Below are 25,287 nucleotides of genomic sequence, written 5' to 3'. Positions count from 1 at the left end.
TTCAAGTCTCGTATGCTCAGAGCTTCACCTTCACTTTTTTCTAGTGCCCTGTTCATTTTCAGTTAGAGTATGACTCGGATGGACATGACATGTGCCTCTGGGGATGACCAAACCCTGAATTGCGGTGAGCTGGTCTCTTCTCCACTCCCATCACCGAACTTGAACAATTTGATAAACTATAATGTCAATTATAAAAAACTATTAAAATTATAAAAGGTGTGGCCATGAAGGGGCGGATTTATGGGGGGGGGGGTGCTTTGGTATTATTTCATGACATCCATTTCATGACATCCATGAAATTTTTCTGAAGTCGATTTCGGCGACAATATTTACTAGTTTTGAACTTGAGCGGTCATATTATTGTGAATGCAGAGCTAGTAACATAATACTAAGCTAGTAACATAATACTAAGCTTGAAAGTTTAATGCTGTAGTGAGGGGAGTGCAAAAGAGTGCGAGTATGTTGTGTGTAGAGGGGGAGGGGGACTGTTTCTCTGTCGTGTCTCTGAGGGAGGAGGCCAGTATCCTGGAGGAGGCCGAGCTCAGTCTGGATGTCACTCTGTCCCAGTCTGGTATGGACCCAAATGCTTACTCCAGGCTAGTGTCCTTTGAGCTTATCACGTCCTTGTCACGCTAGTCCAGTCCGTCAAAAATTTGAACTTGTAGCTTGAAATTCAATTAACAGATTGCTTTAAGGCTGGATGAATTTCAAGAGTTATAATTTGAGAAACTTATTTCATATGAAATTAAGTGTAAATGAACGCAGTGAAGACTTTTTATATAGGTCGTGATTATTTTAAGTTTTTTTTTTCAGAATTAAGTGCCAAATGTATTCTGCGCTTTTACTTTTGATTGACGCTCCAGCTCTTTTGTTCCAGTCCTACCCACTTTTTTTAATATCAGAGCGATCTTTAATTAAGACAAAATCAAGATAATTGGCCAAAACATAAATTTCAGTGTAAATAAATATTGAGAATTTCTTGAAAAAAAAAGACGAAAATACAGTTGGCGGCCTAAATTGTTACCCTTGCGATGAGCAAGATATTGTTATCGGGCTCTAGACTTTTTTCCCGTAAATAATTTTGTTCATAGGATGACTGAAATAGTGGTCATCTCCGTGGCTACTTAAAATATTTCGGCTTTTTGATTTTATTGAGACTCAAATTTTAAAGAATTTTTTTCAGTGCAAATTGTCTGCTCAAGAAATGTCGGCTTTATAAGTTTTGTTTCGATCCGTATTTAACATTCAATTGTCTTACCTCTAGGAATATTTTCATGAAAGGAATTCTTATTCAAGAGAAAATAAAGACAAATGAAGACAAATGTCTTTTTTGGTAGATCTTCTTAAGGTACAGGTGGTTCAGTTCCAAAGTTTCGGTTTTTTTTTGCAATTTTTATATTTTTAATTATCTTAGAATGTGATACTTATTTCTCCGTTTAGTTATTGCTCTACTTACTCTATAGAGCTGGTTTTTGTCGTGTTCTCGCTAGTGTTTGCGAAGCGCAGCTTCGCCTCTGCTAAATAAGTAAAATTAACATTCCAGTTTATCTGTGCACAGACTTAGTTCAATTGCACTCAACTATTGACGACAGCTTTTAAATTCGTTATAGAATGCATCAATTTCTAGGCATCAATATTTTATCATCAGAGATTTTCTTCAATGTTCGACGGTGGCCAGTTATTAAGCAGAATGGTCTAAGAGCAGAATGGGTCCAAGAGCAGAAAAACAGAAAAATATCAGTTTTTCTTATAATCTTTAAATTAAATATCAGAAATGTCAATAATACTAAAGCAATGAACATTTAATGAATAATTTGAGTAATTAAACAAGAACTTCTAAAAATATGTTATCAAAAAATTTAATGAAATTAGTCAATTTATGCATGATCTATTCGTTTTCTTGGTAGTTTTTGACGATTCTAATAACTGTTTTATCATTTAGCCCGTATAAACCAATATAAGTAAATATTTTTCTGTTTTTCTGCTCTTGGACCCATTCTGCACTTGGACAATTCTGCTTATTGCTCCGCCTCAGTGTTCGACGCTCATTTGCTGTATATTCTACCAGGTTATCTATACTAAACAAAACAATAAACGAGCGAAGGTAAAATATTGATTTAGGTCGTATGAATTTTTGCGTTTTTTCAGGAAAGTCAAAATTCATTCACGCTGAAAAATTCATGTTTTGGCCATTAGACTTTTCATTTTAAAATACCCATTTTTCATGTGCCAAAGTAAATTTTGCTCTGACAAGATTAAAATAGAAATGGCTGGAACAATGAAGCTTTACCTTAACATTTAAAAGTTAGATCTCAGATTATCAGATTTCCCAGTGGAATATTGCAAATAGATTTATAGATTACGTCTCAAATGGCATAATTCCCAAATGGCATAAAGCTGAAAAGTTTCCCAAATGGCATAAATTTCATGCAACAGTTGCTTTGGAAAAATCGAGAACAATTTTTTCGTGAACAATGTGAGAAAATTAGTCAAATTGTCAATTCAAATGTTGATTGACATTTTATCGTGAAAAATTGGGAGAACTTTCTATCAAAAGCAAGAAGCATAAGCTTGCGATTATTAATAAGCTTCTTGTGGTCAATTTTTTTTCGACAAATCTGTTGCTTAAATTTGTTTGGAAGCAATTAATTCCAAATCTTGTTCACATGTTTTCGTTCCTGACAAAATGATAGAAATAGAAATTGATAGAAAACGTTAAAATTACAATGAAAACTTGAAATTTATGCCATTTAGGAAAAGTTTCCATTTTTATGCCATTTGGGAATTATGCCATTTGGGAAGTTACCGATTTATAGATGAATTATCTTAGTTTTCATCAAAAAAAGTGGATCAGAAAAAATTCACAATATCGGCGCGCGTTAAAGCTTTTTTGGTCCGCAAACTTGGAAACGAAATTGCGGGAAAAATCTTTTTTCTCCGCTTTTAAGAACATGCAGGGATGGACGTTTTTTTATAACTCGGATATTTAATTATTTGGAGAATACATTAACAGTTTAGACCTTTCACTCCGAGAAAATGCGCCTAAATTTTACTGGTTTCGATTTTACTGCTGATGCTGGTTAGAAATGTTCTCATAGACTCACTGCTGAGTTCTTGTGCGAATATAAACAACCTTGCTTCATAATTCACTTGTTTTTTTCCTGCCCACTTCTTTGAGACAATTGACCTAAAATATAGTTTTTGAGATGAGGTGAAGCAGAAATTTAGACTAAAAATAGGGCATTGTCTCAAATAGGTTATTAAAGGCATTTTAATCTGTGTTGTTGAAGCAATTATATTATCTTAGAAAAATGTCTTTATTGGACATCAAACTTTTTATGTTCCAGGAAAAGAAATAAGAACGTGTTGTTGCAATCTTTTCATAGAAATGATATATGAACTTATGGACAAACAAAAATTGATTGAAATTTTTGTAACCCTTTCTAAATAATTTTTTTTTTCTGGAAACATGTTAGTTTTCTGTTTGTTCGAAGTGCATTTAGTCTTTCAGAACATTTTGTAAAGGAGCACTAACAGTGTGTCAAATCAATTTCCTGACTGGGAGATTTTGAGCATTGCGTTCCACGAGGAACAGTTATAGGATCATTAATTTACATACTCTGTCAAGATTTCAAAAACAGTATCAGTAGAAAAAACATACATTTAGTGCAATTTGCTGTTGAAACTGGTGTTATATGCACAGTGACATGAGAAGAGAGCTTGAAAAGCAGGGGAGCGGTGGTGAAGTGGTTACGTCTCCGCCTCTCAATCGAAAGGTCGGATGTTCGAGGCCCACCATGATCCGTGCTCGTTGCTTGAGGGTGAAGCAACATTACCCAGCCCAGAAAAATAACCAAAAAAATATCATGTAGTTCTTAAACAAGGGCACAACCGCGGTTCGCCGTGATGAGCTGTACAGCTCTTGTGTTGGTCCTTTCCCCCGTGGATAAATGATCTTAATATCTAAAAATTTAGCTGGAAATTTAGGAAAGTGTTATAACAATCTATAAAAGGAAATCAATTGAGAGTTTGTCTTCAAAAAATAAAATTTTCAGCCAAAAAATCTTGATTTTTTTTTTGAAGTTCAATAGAAATTGATTTTTTAGCTGAAGAAAATGCTCGATATTTTGAATTTCATTAAAAATTGGGTACTTTTAGCTGAAGAATATGCTTGATATCTTGGTGTTCAAATAGGAAAAGGAAAACAATTAGTTTTTTCCAATTAAAAAAAAGAACTGCTTAGGAAAAATAGCTCCTGCGGTTGAATCAGTGCACTGTGTGTGGCATATCATACCATTAGAACCAACTACTGTGCTTAGGAGTAGTGAATACTCTTATATAGGTCATGGTGATTTTTTTGGCTAGTGGTGGTTTTTTTGTTCACGCTCAATTTTGACTTTTTGCGCATTTACTCAGAAAGTTATAAGGGTGGCAAACTCTACTATTGAACAGCAAAAGTGTAAAAATCACGAAAAAGTGCTGATAATAAATTTGTTTATCAAACGTATAGAATTCAACACAAAGTTTTTTCGAAACTAACTGCCAAATTTTTGTCAATGTGAGGTTATTAAATGGAACAATCTATGAGTAAATCTCGGAGGTATAACTTGCAATAAAATTACAAGTGAGAGTTAAATTCAAGTATTCGTGAATCATTTCCGAAACATAAATTGAATTGACGTGATTCTTACTTGATAATGAACAGATTATAAAAAATGTGATAAGTGGCAACATGTATGTTTGACCGAGTGTAAATAAACCAGCCGAAAAAGTTGCGTCATTTGAATGAAATTTGTTTGAATTTCGTAACTGTATCGCAATTGTTACATAACTATATAACAGCTAAGCATTTTCGGCTGGTTTATGTGGTAGCTGGTTTATACTTGGGCTGTTTTTATATACCACCGTTTGACCAAGTGGTCATTTTCAGCATGAATGTCGCTGTTTACTTGTAGGTTGTATGCCATCTACCTTATCCTGGGAGACTTGACTGCAGCCAAGTTTCTCTGGAGGAGATTGCCCCCCAATGTGCGCAGTTTGGATGAGATGAGTCACTTGAGGGGGGTGGGACTGAGACTGTGGAAGGGGGAGTTGAGAGAAGTGTACCAGTGCATACACGCGCACACGTGGTCACCCATTATTCAAAAGTAAGAACGAGTTAGAATTATGTATCACGTTCATTTTTAATACAGCAAACTCATTTAATGGATATAGTTTAAGCGAGACTGTGTTAAAAGTTTATGTTAAGAACTGTGTTAAGAATTTTATCTGCGCCTATTCAGTCAATAAAACGTTGAAGAGAAATTGATGCCATAAAATTCTTATCGGTGGCAACTAGTAACCTGTACTTCTAAATCCGCGCAATGAGTCTATAACACAAACCTAATTTGCGTTATATTATGATTTTACTGTTTCCAACTAAATTCCCACATTTCTCTGCTAGTTTCTCTGGGAAATAGATCTGAACACCATGATTAAGATCTTCTTTCACTGCCTGGTATTTATTAGAAAAGCATTTTTCAAACTGTTTTTATACTTTGCAATGTCTTGTTGATTGCTATCTCATTATCGACAGCAAGTGTTTTTAATGGTTTAATGTCAATCGGCTGAAATCATGGGGGCGTTCAAGAGTGCCCAATTACAAAAGAGCCGAAAATTGAGGCTTTGTATTTGTTCATGTTATTTCCTTCCTTTAAATAAGTTTTCTCCAGCTTAAAGCGGATTTAGACTGTTGTCTTGAGACAGTTTTTCATTACTGATGTAGTTGTTTGCTAAACAAAATTTAAAACCGCGAAGTGCGTGAGAAATTTTTGTTTGTAAATTGATGCACCCACATCACATTTCTTTTGCTGCTTTCTCTGTTGATCTAGTTGGCACCCTGAGTAGTTTACATTGGTTGAATTTCGTGCGTCTGAAATTGTCTGCGCTTTTGTTCAGTACTTCTGCGTGCCGAAGCTTGTTATTGTAGACGAGAAGACACTACACATTGCGGATCACGCTGGGTTGCCTCTGGGTAGAATGACCCCCCGATTCCAGTAACTGAGACGTCCGGTGATTCTGGTTGCGGTGCCTGTTTCGGTGAAACAACAAGCCGTCAAACGTGGAAGCGTATTGCGGAGCTATGGTGGTGGTTTTTTTAGTCTGTCGTATCTGTGTAGCACCAGACAGAGGAACGGTTTTGGTTTCGTGGCGGTCGTGGCACAGATGCGAGAACGTGAGACTCCTAGTCTACAGGTTATAGGTTCGGTTCCAGCACGGCAAAGTTTTTATTTTTCAAGGCTTAGTTTACTTTCTTTTCTTTCCTTATTACACTTGCGAGGGCAAGTTTCTTGTAATCGAGAAACTAGACTTTTCCCTCGAACAATTTTTCTTGCACGTTCTTTTTTTAAACTTTTTTTCGCATCATGGCCGGGGATCGAGTCCTGGCCGGACTCTATTTTTTTCAGTATCAATAAAATTGAAGAAAAAAAATCTGAGAAAAATTGAGTTTTTGGACTTTCATTTGTCTGCTCATTTGTTGTTCGCTAAGTTACCACATAACGGATTTGCTTGTGATATAAGCAATTTAAATTGCAAGAGGAAGTGTTGTTGAGTCTATTTTCAGGGAAACTTGGTAAAGATTTTTTAAAAAAATCATAAAATCTTTTTTTTCGGTTCAGTTGGTGTCTGCTCAAAGATTGTCGGCTTAGTTGCCACATCACAGATTTTTCTTGTGCTTTAAGCAACTTTCATTGTAATTGCAAGTGAAAGTGTTTTTCATTCTAGTTTCGACGTGGGGGTCTTGAAAGATTTAAAAAAAACTCAAAAAATCATTTTTTCGATTGAGCTGTTGTCGGCTCAAAGAATGTAATTTTGTTGCGACATCACTGATTTTATTGTGCTGTAAGCAACTTTCATTGCAAGTGAAAGTATTGTTCATTGTTGTTCCAGGTTGGACTTCAAACTTAAAAGTTTTTTTTTATATAATCATTTTTTTCCGGCTCAACTTGCCTGCTCAAAGATAGTCGGCTTTGTTTCCTCTTCGTAAATATTGTTTCGTTGCTAATCTTTTAGCCAATTGTCTGGCACTTTCGACCAGAATGAACTTCTATCGAGACAAACAAACATATATGTTTTGGTAGACCTAAGTTTTTCCATTTTTTGTTCGTTTTTTTTTCGAGTTCTGTTTGTTATGTTATCGTTGTATCGCAAAGGGTACGATATTGCCTCGGTTGTATCGCCCCTGGTTTTTTATTCGTTTTTGGCTGTTTAGAATTTATTTTTGCGTTTTTCTCGCTTGTTTTGTCTCGAAAGCAGCATCTGTTGTGTTCGCAGCTTCGCCTCTGTGTTAAACATGTGACTATGATCATACAAACTCAAAATAAAAAGCTAAATTAGTTAAATTACTTGTAGAAAGAGTTGAGTGGAAAGTTTTCTCAGTCGATTTCATAATTTAAGGTTGCTTTGTGTGGAAATGATACGCACTGAAACAAAAAAAAACAAGCACTGCATGAGCTTTTAGTTATTTCGGATGTGACTGCTGAGTTGTTAAAGCGTGTAGGACTCTTCGCAGTCATGTTGCATGTTGTTCGGATTGGGGGTGCTGTCCTCTATTATTGCTCCGGTGTTATTGTTGGCGACTATTACTGCTGTGCGTTCGCGGCTGGGATCTGCTTCCAGAGTTTCTGTTGTATTTACAAGAGTAGTTTTCGGAGTTGTGGCATATTTGCCCATGTTCTTTTCCTTATCAATCCTTCTCTGTGAAATCCTGTGAGAGACAATGATTGCTGCTGCGATTATAAACAACAAAAGAATGACGACTCCCACAATAGAGTCCACTATGATATAATACATGGGAATCGAGTTTCCCTCATTCGATTGGGTTCCGTTTGCTCCACTCATTGAAAACTGTATGTGATAAAGCTATGATTTATGCGCTAAAATAATGTCCCGTTATAAAATATCAGATGTTATTCTAGTAAAGACGGTAGTACCTCAAGTATTCTTGGTCTAAAATAACCAGCGTCATGAGTAGTATGTTGTCTTACGACAGTAACAGTAGAAGAGTTGTAGCATATGAATAATTGAATAAATCACAATTATGTGAACATATCATAAAAATCATTTTTTCATATAACTTGAGTTGGGGGTGGCTTTTTCATATAGCAGAAATTCGAATTGCAATAAATGATTGACATTCTGTTCACTGTTCGAAAATTGACTTAATTTGAAGTCGATGATTGGATTTTTACACTTGGCGACAAGCCACTTTGCTCACTGGATTCGCACTTGAGATTAGTTAAACTCGGTCCCGAATTCAGTTTAAAATTTGCTCAATTACCCTGTGCGCTAAGGGGTGCGATGATTTGAAATGACATTTGCTTCGAATTTATTTCAGCCGAAATTAAACTGATTTGCATTGGAAACTTTACTTATTTTTGTGACCAATGAACGACACCATTTGCGCAGATGGCGTAAAGATTATGTGTTGTATTAATCTGACAAACTATTCGGCTAGCGTTTTTTGTCCTGTGCTCGATGCAAGCTCATTTTAGTCATGCAAGCTCATTTTAGTCTGCTGTAAATCTTCTAATTGTTTTGGCATTGTCGAGTTTTTAATCGGTTCTTTCTTTAGAACGACACGTTTCGTACAATTATCAAATTCTTTTTGTGGTTATTTTCGTTTGCTGGCTTGAAGCTTCCAATACAAGCTGGCTTGAAGCTTCCAAGGCAATTGTATGCATATAGATAGATGTTTTCGAAGTTTAAAAGAACGAAGTAATTTTCACTTATATACAGTGCTGATTTAAATTATCCGGACAAAACGAACAAAACTTGAATTTTCAAACGCGTTTTTCTTAAATTGGGTTAAGATTAGACAAAAAGTGAAGAGGACAAAAGTTGCTTAGAATTTCACCAGAATTAATATGGTGCCATTTTTTCTCCGAAATTCTCAACAAAAATTTTACCCCAAAAATGGGTCATTTTGGCTTTTTTCAATTAATCAAGAATTACGCTGAAACTACTTTGTTAATTGATATGAAAATTATATCACAGGAAGCCTCTTACGCAGCTCAACAAAGTTTAAGAAGGGTTAAATCTCCAAAAACTAGTATAAATGAAAAAAATTTCACTTGATAGTCAATAAATGTGATTTTTACTATATAAAACCCAGAATCTCTGTTTAAAAACAAATTTTAAACAATTTGCGCAAATTTTTGGAGATTTAATCCTTCTTAAACTTTGTTGAGCTGCGTGAGACGCTTCCTTTGATATAATTTTCTCATCAATTAACAAAGTAGCTTCAGCGTAATTCTTGATTAATCGAAAAATGGCCCATTTTTGGGGTAAAATTTTTGTTGAGAATTTCGGAGAAAAAATGGCACCATATTAATTCTGGTGAAATTCTAAGCAATTTTTGTCCTCTTCACTTTTTGTCTAATCTTAACCCAATTTAAGAAAAACGCGTTTGAAAATTCAAGTTTTGTTCGTTTCGTCCGAATAATTTAAATCAGCACTGTACAGTGCTGATTTAAATTATCCGGACAAAACGAACAAAACTTGAATTTTCAAACGCGTTTTTCTCAAATTGGGTTAACATTAGACAAAAAGTGAAGAGAACAAAAGTTGCTTAGAATTTCACCAGAATTAATATGGTGCCATTTTTTCTCCGAAATTCTCAACAAAAATTTTACCCCAAAAATGGGTCATTTTGGCTTTTTTTCAATTAATCAAGAATTACGCGGAAACTACTTTGTTAATTGATGAGAAAATTATATCACAGGAAGCCTCTTACGCAGCTCAACAAAGTTTAAGAAGGGTTAAATCTCCAGAAACCAGTATAAGAAAAAAATTATCACTTGATAGTCAATAAATGTGATTTTTACTATATAAAACCCAGAAGTTCTGTTTAAAAATAAATTTTAAACAATTTGCGCAAATTTTTGGAGATTTAACCCTAGTTATACTTTGTTGAGCTGCGTAAGGGGCTTCCTGTGATATAATTTTCTCATCAATTAACAAAGTAGTTTCCGCGTAATTCTTGATTAATTGAAAAAAACCAAAATGACCCATTTTTGGGGTAAAATTTTTGTTGAGAATTTCGGAGAAAAAATGGCACCATATTAATTCTGGTGAAATTAAGCAATTTTTGTTCTCTTCACTTTTTGTCTAATGTTAACCCAATTTGAGAAAAACGCGTTTGAAAATTCAAGTTTTGTTCGTTTTGTCCGGATAATTTAAATCAGCACTGTATGTCTTGATGATTTTTTTTTCATGAATAATTCTTTACACTAGCCAGTTAGCGAGGAACATTAGTTGATGACACTTTTGCTATAATCGAGATGTGTAGCATTGGAAACTTCATAGCACCTGTTCTCTGCTTTATTTGTGGCTGCTGTTTGCCGATCTTTAGGCGCCCATGGCTGAGTGGTGCCTGCAACCGGGTAAGTGGGAAAGACGCGAGACTTCAGATTTTGAGGTCACAGGTATGAGTTTGACTCATGGCACAAGTTATACTAATTCAACGCTTTTTTCTAGTCACTTTCTAGAGCTGTCGGTTTCTTGTAGAGCTGTCGGTTTCTTGCTAGTGTTTGCCAAGGACAGCTTCTGCTCTATTTAAATTTGTTAATGCTCAAATTTGATTTTAGTACTGTTTGGTTTAATGAACTCGTTTAATTCCAATCAATGTTCATTATAAATGAAGGCAAGTTCCACTATGAAAGAGCATACGTAAAAGTAGTACGAAAAATGTCTTCCAGCATCACTGGGGATTAGCAAGCGTTTACAAACCGGAATATGGACTTTTTTCGGGTTAACAACTAGTGTAACAGAAACACTTGAATAGTTTTACCTTTAATTCAAAATAAATCCAACATCAGACATTAATTCGCACATGTGGTGAGGAGCAAACGCACCGGCCTCTGAAGACAAGGACCAATGATTCAAATCCGTAGTTAGTACTATTATATAGGTCTTGCTGCTTTTTTTTTCATGAAAGTCTTAAAATTTGTTCACGCTCAGTTTTGATTTTTCGCGGTTTGACTTGTGTTTTCTTTTTAAGTCCAGTGCAGTTATATTGTTAAAAGGAAGGCAAGCTCCACTTTCGAACAGCAAAATTGTAAAAATCACAAAAAACGTGATCGACTTCTAATTTCGAACATGGAAATTAATTATCAGATTTCCCAGCGAAATAAAGGTTTTACTTATTGATCTAGTTTTTTCACAAGCAATGCTTGTTTTATAGTACGAACTATCTTTTTTTCCAACCTAAGTCGCATATATTGTTGCGACGCAAATATTGTTGCGATAAAATGTGTTCATTTTGAAAACGTTCGTTTTGATCAATAACCAGCTATTAATTACAGCCAATGCTAAGGATTTTAGCACAGACTACTATTGTTCCAAGTTTGGTAGCGAAATCAACAAATATTTGTGCTCGTTGTGATTTTTTTTCTTCAGACAAGTTTTTTTCTTCGACTTTTTAACTAGCCATTTTCGGCGGTATTTTTCTTTTATATCAGTCAAAAAGTTTTGTTGTCCTGAGCTTAAATTTGGAAAGATGTTTCATCTTTGATCATTTTTCGTACCGTTATTGGAGTTTTAAAATAGCAATTTTGGCTAATTTCGGACAATTAAGGCGCGATATATTTCGCGCCATTAACGCGTAAGCGGAGATTTAATCCATCATAGAAATCGTTCCAAAATGGTCGAAGGAAGCTTATTTGCCATAGTTGATTTGTAACTAGGAGCGAAATATATAACTTTGTACTAAATATGGCGTGTGGGGGGATGATTTTCAAAAAAATCTTAAATTAAAAAAAAATCAGCTTTTGTTCATTTTATTTAAATTTTTCATGTTATTACCGCTCCATAGACTGCTCTATAAATTGAGGCATGTTTGTTGGTAATTTTTTTTGGAACTGATTGGTACTCTAATGCGCCATAATTGGCATGCGTCACTTGAAGAAGAGAAATTTTGAAGACCCAAAGTTTTACTCGTTCAGTTTTTCCCAGTAGCGTTAACGGTCATATTTTTGCTTGTGTATGCGAAGTGCAACTTCGCCTCTGTTCTCAAATTGGGTCAATTTTAACAAAAAGTGGTTTTCATAATTTGTTTTTTAAATTCAAAGAGTTTTCAAGCCATCTATTTTTTTCTTCGAATTTCACAAGTTGAAGGATTTTTAAGAAAACAAATCAGTTTTCAGTTTCCTTGCGTTCATTACTCTTTTCCAACTGTCAGTTGACTATTTTTTGTCTTTTTTTTGCTGTTAATCGTAATCATTCATTTTTGTATAGCAAGTGGTGAGAAGATCCGCTTCGGCTCTGATTGATTTCATTTTCTCTATATGGTATAAGTTCACGATAAAAGCGCCAATCATAAACAGTATTTGAAATTTGAAACGCTTCAAAATTTAGAAACTGCAAAGATTGAATTTAAGTGTCAATAAGCGTGTTGAAGATACGTCTTTTTTCAATTTTAGTTTTTCTGTATGTCAGTGAATGGAATGAAGTTAATTTTAGAGGTCGTGTGGCTTTTCGTTTTTTTTTCAGGAATGTTTCGAGTTAAATAGAATTGACTTTTGATGTTTGAATTTTCTATCCTTTACACTAACGTCAGATTAGTGTATTATTACGAACCGTCTTTTTTTCTAACCTAATTCGCAAATATTGGTTCTACTTTTGGGTCATGTTTACAGCTTTTTGATATCACGTGCTTTGACTGGTACTGCTAATGCGTCAGAATTGGCTTGCGTCACTTAGCAGTTATGTAGACTCATAATTGGCGTGCGTCATTTCAGAAGTTTTGTAGACTCAAAGTTTAACTCATTCAGTTTTTCCCAGTAGCGTTATCGGTAATATTTTTGCTTGTGTATGTGAAGTTCACCTTCACCTCTGTGTAAATTGATCAAATGAACCGAAAAAAGCTATTCTTTTCAAAGAACACTATCATAAAAACTCGATTTCAGAAATTTTATAACTCACTATAACTCGCAATTTTTCGAAATGCAGATTTTATAAATATTGTGGCTTCCTATTTTCCGATTTGCTACATGCAAAGTTAGTGTGGATGCCTTCAGTTTGTATTCAAAATTATTACTTGCAAAATTGTGTCTATTTGTATCTGGTGCCATTTTGCCGAGTCGCATTGACAATTTATTAGCATTTGTAGCTGCTTTAGTCGTGACTAGTGTTTGTCGATGGATAAGCGTCCATAGCTGAGTGGTTAGTGCGTGAGACTCAAAATTTCTATATTGCAATAGGTCGCAGATTGAATCCGAAACCTAGCCGAATTTTTTTCGAGGCTTATTTCTTTTTTTTATTGCACTTATGCGTTTGATTTGCTAAAAGGAATGCGATTTGCGCTTTCCAATTTCTAAGGCGAAAATGACGCGCTAAATTGTGAACGACAAAATTGTGAGTTTCTAATAAACCTTTCTCAAAATTTACATTGTTAAACCTTATTTTTTCATTGATATTTTTGTTCAAATATTGTCAGTGGGTTTCATTAAATACTTTGTCAGTTTTTCATTTTTGTTGAACATATTTTTGTTTTTAACGCAATATAATTCTGTGGGATATATTTTTTGATTTCGCTGAAGTTCAATTAAAGAATTTTTTTATAAAAAGGTAGACAAATTAGACTCACCAACTATGAAAGTTGATAAAATGGCGAAAAAAGTGGCTTTGTTCATTCGCTCACTGTAATCTGGGTTGAAGTAGTGATGGGGTAGGTGTGCAGTAGGTGTATATCAGATGGGGTAGGTGTATATCATTTTTACAAAAATTTTTATATATGGGTTATGAATTTTACGCAAATTATAGGTTTTTTGTTTTTTAGCTTTGCGGTATATTTTTCCAATTGCTTTCTTTTTTTCGTTCGTTTTTTTTCTTTAAAAATCTTAACATTTCACTCTCAAACTTGTTTTATTTTGTGGTTTGAGTTATGGTTCCTTTCGAGTTGATTTCAATATGATGTGCTGAAGGAAAACTAATTAAGGGCGGTGTATCGACTAGCATAAAGCTCGACTAGCATTAAAGTTTTGAAAATGAAAATCGTATTCAATTACTGTCAAAATTAAAAGCATTGGATCTTGTTAAATATCCCCGTTAAACAATATCCGGATCAAGTTAACATCCTCCTCCCAAATAGACCAAGTTAAGATCATCCACCCCAGCGCTGAATTTAAATTTAATTTGCTAAGCGCTGCATGTAAAATGCTCGATTCTGATTGGCTGAAAATTTCTAACTTAAAACCAAGTTAACATCCTCCCCCCTAAACGTGTTTAGGGGAGGATGTTAACTTGGTCCCAATATCCAAATCATTGCCGCACTGTTTTTTCATGGATAATAATTGATTAATCCTACAACTCATTTACATTTCCCCCACGTTCACACCCCCTTTACGTTCAGGGGGTCGAATCTTTGAGGGGGGAGGGAGAAGTGGGTGAGTGTACGCTCCCCAACTCCGCCCCTCTCTAAATCAGGGTCGGAGTATGACTGATGTAACTGTCGGAGTAAGTTTCAGTTTGAAAGGATTCTTTTTTCGTTTTGTTTTTCTGAGAAGTATAGCCATCAAAGTTATGCTAGTCGATACATTTTCATGTTTTCAAACTTTCATGGTAGTCGAGCTTTAAGCTAGTCGAGTGGTCACCCAACTTAAGCTCTTTAATTACAGAATTTCAAATGACGCGAGAAAAACATGAAAAAAAGTCAATTTGGTTTTTAAGAATTGACCGGGATTTGAAAACAATCCATTATTGATCCAGTTTTACCAGTTTGGGCTGACTATATCAAAGAAATGTCAATCATGCCACTTTTGGTTGACTTTTATCAAAGATTCTTAATTTTTTATTGGTACTCGAAAGTGGAAAATTTTAAAACAAGTAATTGCTTTTATAGGTCTCCTGTAGTTCTTTGCAACTGTTTGTTCGCTATGTTGTTTTAAAACACGGCTGCGCTTAAGTTTTTTTGGTTCGAACTGTTTTTGATGAGCATGATTCTGGACGGAACCTTTCAATACTCTGACAATTCTTTTTCGATTTAAGTTTTCCAAAAGTGATTATTGTCATAATTTAATATATTTCGCCTCTTTGACTTAATTGATTACCCCAAAATTGAAACTGTTGTTGTATGTTGCAGATACATGAGAACTCTGGAGCGGACAGTGAGGCTGAATAGCATTTCTCTCATTAGCAAAGCGTATGACGTCATCAAGTTTGACTCATTCTGCGAACTGACAGGGTGCTCAAGTGAAGACACTGGCAGAGCACTGGTCAGTCGACTCAACTGGCAGCTGGATGAGGGAAGCAGTAAGCTAGTGAAGCCGAAGAGAGAGAAGAGAGATGATCAGAGTTTGAAGGGGGAGTTTTCAGATGAACTGCAGAAACTGACCAGGATCATATCTGCCATCGAGAACTAATTTTTGAACAACTAAATTTACAGACTTCCTCCTTTGAATCCTTTGAATTGTTACATGTGCTTTCAGATAATTAATTAAATTGGATATAAAAATAAATGCCAGTGAAAGACAACTGAAGAAAAGTCAAGTTCAGTTCTAAAATCGGGATAGTTAGGCTTGAAAAATTGCTGGGAGTATCAGTGCGAAATTTCAGCTCGCTACAGTTCAGTCTGGAATCACACAAGAATACTGGTATCTAGGTGAAGTCCTGAATTTTTTGGCGACCTTTGATATATTTTCAGGTATTTTTCAGATATATTTTCAGATATTGGCTGAGTCGAGTTAATTGCGCAATTTCGATGGGTCGTAAAAATTTAATATTTCACAATTAATTTTTAACTTTTTTAAGACAGTTGATTTGTTTCCACTCAAAAGGGGTCGACACAAATTTTGTTGCTTAAATTTTGTTGCGTTAGTATCTGAAAAAGTTTCTTGAGTTACGTCTTTTTTCCATTCACTGTCTTTAACCCCAATGAATTTCTTTTCGCAAGTTTACTTCAAATTCAGTTGCCAATTTCTAGACAAATAGTTTCTTCTCAAGTCAAAATCAAACCGCGCAGAAAAGCGAATGAAAACTGGTTTTAAATTTGGGTTCCAATATTTAGATTTCCGCTGTAAAATTTTTGAAGAAAAAAAAAGAATTAAAAAATCTTTTGAGTGCCTAAAAGTAATCATTGTCTTTCCTCATTTTCTTGAGTTAGTTGTCATTTTTCCACCTTTCTGTTTGCTATGTTCTAGCGAAGCAACACTTGTTTTAAAAAATGAATCTGTTTGTCAAGTCGCAAAAATATGTTTCCATTTTTCTGATTAAGGTTTAGCGTTAAAGGGCTAGCCTATTTTTGGCAATTTGAGGTAAGCGATAATTTTTGCGGTGAATAAGGGCGCATAGATTGCCTTCCTGACTATCAGTTATTGCTATATTTGTTAGTATTGAAGTATGATGATTTGCGCGTGAAGGCTTCAGTGGCTTTTTGGCAATGTCTTTGCTAATGAAGTGGAAGTTTATGGGCCCGTTTTGTTGTCTCAAAATCATTTAAAACCTTTTTCTGAGCGTTCGATTGCATTCTTTTCAAGCAAGCACGTCTGTTAGCTTTGACTCATATTACGAGTACCTTCTTTAATCTCCATACAGTTTTATTCATTTAGCCACTTAAATAGTATGCGTTTTCTGTTTTATGAGTAGCTAGTGTTTTATTCTCTAAGAGACAGTAGCGCAGTTATGTAGGGCCGTTCTCTTGGATGCTCAAGGCCTGTTTCGAATCTTGTAGAAGGTTTTTTAATACGCCAAGACACTTGGTTTCTTTTATTAAGAGAAATGAACGTTGTGAAGTGAAGACTCTGATATAGGTCTTGCTGATTTTTTTTCCAGGAAATATTACAGATGTGCACTCATACATTTTGATGAATTTATGGATGCACTTAGCTAATTATGCACTTTTTGAGTTCAGTTGAAACTCATCTGCTCAAAGCGCCGTAAATAGAACTCTTCATTTACGAACTTGGAAATGGCGCAAAAAACCGTGAATGATTTTTAGTTTGGAAAGTAGTATTTGTTTTTAAAATTTTCATGGGAATAAAAATTAAACACTGTTGATCTAGCTTCCTCAAGTTGGGTTATCTTTTCAAAATAATGCCAATCATGAATCGTTCTAGAAATGCAAAGAGCTTGAAGGGCAACTATTTTTTCTTTTGAAATCCAATATTGAGTTTTTTTCAGCAAAATCAGTGTTTTTTTATGTTTTCTTGCGTTCATTACTCTTTCCAATCTTCAGTTGGGTTTGTTTTTCATCTTTTAACTTTAAAGTTACCTCACGGCGTTTTATTTTTTTTAAAAGGTGCACTATCTGCCTCCACTTACTTTTAAACCAAGAATTTTTAGTAATATTTTTATACAGGTGTTACGGTTATATATGGGCTTCACAGAACGTACAAAATTGCCGAGTTGCTTTGCATTTTTTATAGTAAGGAATAAGTATGCCATTGAAAACTTCGATAACACCATATAATATACATCACAAAAGCAGTGAATTTAGGAAGATGGTAAACCTCAAATTGTCATTAGTATTTTTTTCCCGTGTTTTCCTAATGGCTGCAGAGGCAAGTGCCAGATTTTGTGAGTTGTTCTTAGTGATTTTCTTTGGATTTATGAGTGTTAAGATACCAATGTGATTTTGTAAAACTATTGGTTCTTGTACTTACCGGCGGGTTTTGGTGGGGGTGGACGACCCCCTCCTCAAAAATTCGACCCCTTGCCGACCAAAGGGTCGAGCCTTGTGTACTATTTTGAAAATCCATTTTTGGCTGACTGACCATCATGATTTTCTGAAGGCGCCTTAGGCGCCAAAATATAGTGTTTTGAGAGAGGGGGGCTTGGGTCAAAATAGATGCAATTTTTTGGTCAAAATTATCCAAAAAGTGCCTAAAAACAACTTTTTTTGCCTGTTTTTCCAAAACTTGGTCAAATTTGGTCAAAATGGGGTTCTTTATAGTGATTTGAGAGGGCCCGGAAAATCATTTTGGTCAACCTCAATAAAGATGGTGGCTCCCCTTGATAAAAACCTAGATCCACCCCTGCTTGTGCTAGAAGCTTTTTGCGGCTTTTGTATTAATCACATTTTATAAATTAATAGTTTCGAAAATGGAATGTCAACGTGCTCTGTTTGTATGAGTTTGTGACCGTTTTGAAAATTGAAAACAGGGGTGTTGTTAGAACAAGATCAAAGCTTCTGCAGAGATAAATATTTTCAGAAGAAAACGTGTTGATCTATATGGCGAAAACTAAATTATGAAATAATTAATTAGGGTGATTCGGCATCTAAAATTTACATGTTTCTCAACAATCCCACTTCTTTTTCATTCGGTGCAAAATAGATAAAAAAGTCAGAACGTTTGGTTTGCAGTAATATCTTCCTACCAAATAACTGCTCATAGGCCACAAAATTTCATAATTTTTTGAAAACATAAGTTTTTAAAATTTCGGTGAAGCCAAAAAGTTGAAGGAAATCGAGTGTGAGAAAAAAGTGCTTTAAAAAGTTTTATTTTCAATCAAAATTTTGATCCGCTGGTTTCTGCAATAATGGATGAAATTTAGTAAAACAAAATTGATTAAAAAATCTCTTAATGCTCTAAAATTTTTCTACAGAGTTTAGTCTATAAAAATCGGTTTTAGGAATAAATTTTATTATTTGATTTCAATGTGCTTTTTGTTTTTCACTGCAGATTTATTCCTTGCAAAATCAAGTATTCAAACCTATTATCAGAATTAATTGAGTGATAGATAATTTAAAACCATTAGGGTCTTAGTTTGAACGGCATTAGAATTGCTTTTCAAGTTTTTTTGTTTCAAAATTTTGCGTTCAAGTTTTAGTTGGAAGCAAGTTTTTTTAAACACTTTTTTGCCACTTTTTTTGTGTTGACTGAACAAAATACAACACTGTCGACTGAACTTATTCGAGTTTATACAACAGATTTTTTTGTACGTAAGCTGAGAAATAACTTGTTATCCTGAAATAATGTAAGCATTGCTTTACTAGATAGATCCGCTTGCTCGACAATATTTTTGTTCCGACCAGTGAAAATGGAGAGAAATTTTGTATTCGGGTGTTTCAATTTTTTTTCACACAAAGTCAGATACCACACAAATTTATTGGACTGGTTTGAGTGATAAATCATATAAAAGCTCTTTCAACGTAATTCGAACGTCATTAAAAATCCTCAAAAAATCGCGAGTCGAAAAAAATTGGTTTGAAATTTTTTATTGTTCGTCTAATTTCATTTCGAGCAAAAACAGCAAGCAAGCAGGCCTAATATAGAAGGGTTTTCGCAAATTAGTAGTAAATAAGCCAAAAATTTTAAATTCAAGCCCTGATAATTTAGGTGAAAAAGATTTCTAAAGTCTTTTCACGCCATCTTGCGAGTCAAGAACCTCAAAACTGATAATAAAGAGATTTTGTTGCATTGCTTGAAAAGTTAAACTACTATGAATATCGGAAATGCCTAAAATCTAAACTTTCGTTTGGATCCTTTCATCATATCAATCAGAAAAAAATTAAAATTAACTTACCAAATAATATATATATATTTTTTGTAGTTTTATAAGAATACGGTCGGAACATTCTGTGCTGCTTTCACAGCAAGCAGCAATCCTTGTTTCAATTTTTGTTTTGTTCCATCTGTGCAATTCAACTTCAGCGTCTGCAGCTTTAATTTTTTTAAATCAATCATTTATTCTGCTTTGGAGCGGATGTTTTTGGGAGCACGTTCCGTTTCACTTTCCCATTTGTGATTCCAAGTTGTTTCCTGATTTTTCATATACCGAGCTTCGTCTTAAATCTAACAGAACGACTTTAAACAACATAAAACACGTTCTGTTTTATTCCAGATTTTTTATGCAGATTTTCTATTTAGTTTCAATCAAATCCCTTTTTTGATCTGTTTGTACGTGAAAGTAATAAATAATTTGGCTTAATCCTTACTCAAAGAACTATTCAAAATTGGTCAGAAAGATAATCCTAAACCTGCTGCGCGAAATTTCCTTCAAAATAGGCTGCCATTTTTCGGTCAACCAGAAACTCCTTAAGTTTGAGCTTCTTCAAAATTCTAGAAATATATTATCAAAATTCTGCAACTGGAACGTTAGCAATCAGCGCAGTTCATCGAAAAATAGTTCTTAGAACGTAATGTGGCTCGACTTAATGCCAAAATAAATTTTTGCACTTTGAACCAATGAATAAAACCTTTTTAATGCCAAAGTTTAAAAACTCATTTTCAATGTTCTGAATTGAATCAGTTGACATCAAATTATACGACAGCAATCAATTTGATACTATTACTGCATTTAATAAAAATGTCTACCTTAGATTTGAGTTTTTTGCTGCTTTGTCATAAAGAATTGTTACTAGTCGGATCATTCACTTCGCTTAGAATATTTAAGACTATAATTGAGACATTGTGGTAAAAAAAATTATTTAAATTATTATGGCCGTATTATCAAGTCATTTTCAAGAATTGAATAGTGTATTTATTCCATCGGTCAAATCCTCCTGTTTTTATTGGCTTAATCTGATTATCGCAATGAACTCGGTTCATGTTACGTCATCCGAAGAGGGAAACGAGGACGAAGACATTCCCACTTATTACATAATAGTCGACTCGTTAATCGGAGGCATCCTTCTATGCATGTTCATTATTGCGGCAGTTATAATAATTTCGCACAAACGTAGAGCTAAACGAAGTGGAACAGAAAATGACGAAAAAAAATTGGTTGAAGAATGTGAACAGAATCGGGTGTCGCCACTTTGTTCAACTGATGAAAATTCAGAGAAAGTGCAACAAGATTCAATTCGTAGCTCAAACAATATACCGAACGCAGATGCGACTGAAGATCATGTGCAGTTGTTTTCAAGTGGATGTGAAGAGACATCTCCCGAGAATGAAGTGCGATCTGGTCGGAGTTCGGGTAGGAGTAATAAAGTGTCGCCGACCAATTGGGAGACAGCGACAACCACCACTGCTGTGCTATGAAATCACCCAGTCTTGCATGCAAGCATTGACTTTTTCTTTAATTAACAATTCCTAACAATTTCTAGCAAGAATAAATGAAAATCATAATTATTTTTCTGATATTGCTGTCTTGATGAAAACTTATATTAAAACTTCTTAATTTGTTTCTTTCAACCAATGCAAACAAGCGAGCTAATTTTTTCTAGAATAAGTTTTTGGAAATTTCACAAGTCGATGACAAAGAAACTTCAGCTAAGGAAGTATGCATAGAAAATGCAGCGTTTAAAAACGTTGGCGCGGCCAAGTTCATACAAAGAGTGTTTTCAAAAACATACGTTTTTTTTAAATTCTCATTTAAACCATTCGTTTTATATAAGGCAGCAAGCATCAATTTTGCCGCAATTCATCCAATTTTACTGCCATGGAAGTTGAACCAGTTCAATCATTCTGTGCTGATTGAGATTAACAGCTCCAAAAATTTTGTGAAAGTTTCAATCAAGTTGTGGTATGGCATAGATGGTCGTGTCTAATCGTAGTGTTTGTCTTCGAGGCAGTTTGCGCCACAGTGTTACTCAGTGCTATAAGATGGACCTTGAGACACATACTAATAAACTGTGACATAAACTTCCTCTATGAGTATCCTGTGTTTGTTATCTCATTCTGAATTCGGTTGAAAGATTACAGTTTTTGTCAAGATAATTTTTATGCAACTACTCTCAATCTAACAAAGGGCGACCGCTCGATTAGCATAAAGGTCGACTAACATAAAGTTCAAAAACAGAAAACGTATCGACTAGTATAACTTTAAAGCCATAAATCTCAGAAATAAAATGTAGACAGCTGAATGCGAACCTACGCGGGAGTAATCTGCATTAAATTAAACGCGTTAATCTCTAGGACGTGAGGGCTTGTGTATTAACTATCGATGGCCAATTTTTATGCTCACTTTCCATTTACTTAAGGTCAAAGAAAAATCATAGAAAGGAAGCGTATAGAAAACGAAAATGTAATCTTTTCTAGTTTACACGGTGTACTTGAGCATTTTTTTGCTTTAAACGTTGATTTGATTATAAATTAGTTGGTTGCACGTGTTTGGTAATTCAATTTTGCATTTTTCCCAATTATGTATTTGCTGAGTTCTGGTTTTCAGTTTCTTTCCCAGAGTTTTCCTGATTACATGTGAAAAGTTGAAGTCATCTAAGATGATTGCCATTTGTCAAATTGGCATATAACACTCAGCCTCATTTTGCAGTTGCAAAATAAGTTAAGAAAAAGGGGTTGGGTAGTTCCTATTTATAAAACTTAAAACGCTGGCTTAACGGTCGAGTAAGTTATTGGCTATTGCTGTCGGCGCAAGGCTGCTTTAGGTTGAGGCTCTCGTTGTCGTGAAACTTCGTGTACTGGTTGATTGCAATAGTCCGGACTAACAGGTGCTAGTCTAATGGCTGGTATTGACACAATTTTGTCTCTTATTTTGACGGTGTAAACGCGGGTCTGGTCATCATCGTTTGGTTTGTTTCCTGTGATCCGTCCAAGTGGCCAGAGTCCTCGTGGCTTTATATCCTAAAGAATCCGGACAATTTCTCCTGTTTTGATAGGCGGCGTCTTCTTTGTCTATCGTTGTCGTGGCAGTAGTGTTGGGATAAACTCCTTCAACAAGCGTTTCCAAATATAGGTTGCGATTTGTTGGGCGAATTTCCGTTGTCGACTGAGTGTTGAGGGCTGTTGCGTTTGTAGAGGTGGCATGCTGGCATGCGCTCTTCCGAGAAGAAAATGATTTGGGGGCTTCAACATCATCGGGCGATGATGAAACTGCAGTGATGGGTCTTGTGTTCATGAAGTGTTCAACTTCGCAAAGAACGGTGTTGAATATGTCGTCTGTTAGAATCTGGCTTCCTATGATGGCCTAGAACGAGTCTTTGACTGATCTTATGATTCGTTCCCAAGCACCTCCGAAATGAGGGGCATATTCAGGGTTGAAGGGTCATTCAATCTGATGAGTGGCGTAGAGTGGCGTCGTGTAACATTCGCTTCGAAGTATCTGCTGAGTTCTTTTTCGGCTGCGGTGAAATTTGTACCGTTGTCAGAAACAATTTTTTCCTGGTTATCCTCTGCGTGCCAAGAACCGTCTTAAGGTATTGATGAAGGCGGCGGCTGATTGGTCCTGGCACACCTAAAGAGATACGGCTCGTGTAATTAGGCAAGTCATTATAACGTGTAGCGTTTGTTGTAGTTTCCTGCGGTTTTCGAAGCAAAAAAACCAAAGAGATCTAATCCTGTTTGTTGAAACGGGAAGGGTTTATCTTCCGGCAATCTGTAGGCGGATAGGGGCGCAAGTTCCGGCTGTAGTCCAGTTTTGTGTTTTCGTCGGCAGTCGTAACAGTTTTTTATGATCTTGTCAATGTGTGCGCGAACACAGAGAATCCAACACTCGTTTTGAGAAATATTTTTAAGTGCTGGCGTGGCGAGTGCTGGTTGTCTTGTGGGTTTGTCATATAAAGAGGTGAACTGCTGGGTGATTTCCATGAAAGATAATTGGGTGTTTTATGCAATAGTCCAGTTGAGATTTCTCGAAGCGTCCACGTGCTCGCAAGAGTCCGTCTTCGTCTAGAAATTGTGACAGATGTCGAAGTCTGCTAGTTGTGTTGATTGGTCGATTTTGTGTCAATGCGTTGACCTCTGGGTTGACGCTGTCCCGTTGCGTCTGCTTGAAGATAAAATTTTTTGCGGCAATCATGTTGTTGCTTGTCAGTTCGGTTGTCGGGTTTTTGTTGCGGGAGTGTAGTTCTTTATCTTTAAAATCCTGGAGGCACGCATCACCTATGCGGTTGTTCGGAGAATTCTTGTCCATTTGGAGAATCTGCTGTAGTCGGTGAAACTTTGAACTGTCTTTTCGGTCGAAGCTTGAAAAGCTAGCACTGAGGTTGTTGCTATTTCATCCATGTGTCCTGTTCGATCGTTGAGTTGCAAGGTATCCGTAATGGCGTCGTTTAATTGTAGCTTTGGCCAGTTGAATTCTGGTTCACACATAAATTTTTGTCCGGTGAGCCATCTTAAACTTGTTACTGACTTCCAATAGGGGTATTCCACAAGCTCCGTCGTCTGCTGGGCTTAGGGGTTCTGGGCAATGTTTCCATTGACTCGCTTAGGTGTTTCCCAAAATTTCTGCAACTCTGTGAGCCACAAAAATTTGTTTCGTATAGCAGATCCCTGTATCCATTGAAGCGGTGTTGTGCTGTCGGTCCACATATGCGTAGAGCCGATGTCAATCCTCTAATCTCTGCGAATGAATTTTGCGAGGCGAGCATCAAAAACAGCGACTTGTAGGTCCAAATTAATTATTGTGCGTTGTTTTAGAGGAGCCACTCGAGCTTTTCCTAGAACAAACGCGCTGCTGATTTGCCGAGTGGCACTGTTGCTGTATACAAAGTAAGCGACTGCTGCTAGGGCGCTGTAGGAGGCATCTGAAAAAACATGAAAAGCGATGTTGTCGTAGCTGTATCCAAAATAGTGTCGAGGTAATTCCACTGTCTGTAAATCGTTTCTCTCGTCGAGAAGCTCAAAAAGTTCAGGTATCATTTCTCGTGTAATTTGGTCGTCCCACTTCATTCTTTTTCTCCAAATTGCTTGCTGGTTTATTCGTAGTCGAATAGTAGTAGGTGCTGCTATTCCAATTGGGTCAAAGATGGGATGCTTTCGCTCGCGAAATCGGGGAAAGTTTTCCTGGCTTGTTTGGGTTGATTACGCCATGTTCAGGTAAAATCCATCCTGTCGAAGGCATTTCGTCTGGCTCTAATTTTTTGATGTAATGCTTGCTGAGATTCTGGTCAATTGTATTCTGGTAGAAGCCAGCTTTTCTGAATTCTTATAAAATTGTATTTTCATCCGGTTGTTTTGGGCAATTACTGCTTGATGTTTGTTGGAAAGATTTGCATTTGATTTCCACAGAAGTCCAAATTGATAGCGGTTGTCGTATAATGATATGGCTTTCCGAAGTTTTTGCATAGCGTGTCGTTTCTCCAATGATATCGTTAAATCAGAAGATGTGGCATAGGTTTCCATTCGCCAGAATGAAGTAAGAAGATCCGAGGTTTGCGTGTCTTCAGTTCAGGGCGCCATATAGAAAACGAAAATGTAATCTTTTCTGGTTTACACGGTGTACTTGAGAATTTTCTTACTTTGAACGTTAATTTGATTATAAATTAGTTGGTTGCACGTGTTTGGTAATTCGGTTTTTGCATTTTTCCCATTTTTGTGTTTGCTGAGTTTTGGTTTTCAGTTTCTTTCCCAGAGTTTTCCTGATTACAAGTGATATGTTGAAGTCGTCTAAGATGGTTGTCATTGT

The 25,287-nt window shown here is 35.7% G+C and overlaps 2 protein-coding genes across 2 annotated transcripts in view; both read left to right on the top strand.

Moving 5' to 3' along the window:
• The window catches only part of LOC134846098 (uncharacterized), a 464,945-nt gene that overhangs the window by 237,291 nt on the left and 202,367 nt on the right, over positions 1 to 25,287 (top strand). The gene's annotated exons all lie outside the window — the stretch shown is intronic.
• LOC134846567 (COP9 signalosome complex subunit 8-like) lies at positions 70 to 15,536 on the top strand. The gene is made up of 4 exons (XM_063863950.1): positions 70 to 124; positions 434 to 596; positions 4,956 to 5,147; positions 15,122 to 15,536. Exons 1-4 carry the CDS (start codon positions 70 to 72, stop codon positions 15,399 to 15,401), a joined length of 690 nt encoding a protein of 229 aa, XP_063720020.1. The 3' UTR covers positions 15,402 to 15,536.

Source organism: Symsagittifera roscoffensis, chromosome 5 (assembly GCF_963678635.1).
Source record: "Symsagittifera roscoffensis chromosome 5, txSymRosc1.1, whole genome shotgun sequence".
Taxonomy (NCBI): domain Eukaryota; kingdom Metazoa; phylum Xenacoelomorpha; order Acoela; family Convolutidae; genus Symsagittifera; species Symsagittifera roscoffensis.
This window is presented reverse-complemented; position numbering and strand designations above follow the sequence as displayed.

What these genes read in the sequence shown, in the direction of transcription:
- LOC134846567 (XM_063863950.1), top strand. Translation starts at nt 70, where the DNA reads ATGACTCGGATGGACATGACATGTGCCTCTGGGGATGACCAAACCCTG. An exon ending in TGACCAAACCCTGAATTGCG is followed by an intron (nt 125 to 433) that starts GTGAGCTGGTCT and finishes TTAATGCTGTAG; the next exon opens with TGAGGGGAGTGCAAAAGAGT. An exon ending in TGGTCACCCATTATTCAAAA is followed by an intron (nt 5,148 to 15,121) that starts GTAAGAACGAGT and finishes TGTATGTTGCAG; the next exon opens with ATACATGAGAACTCTGGAGC.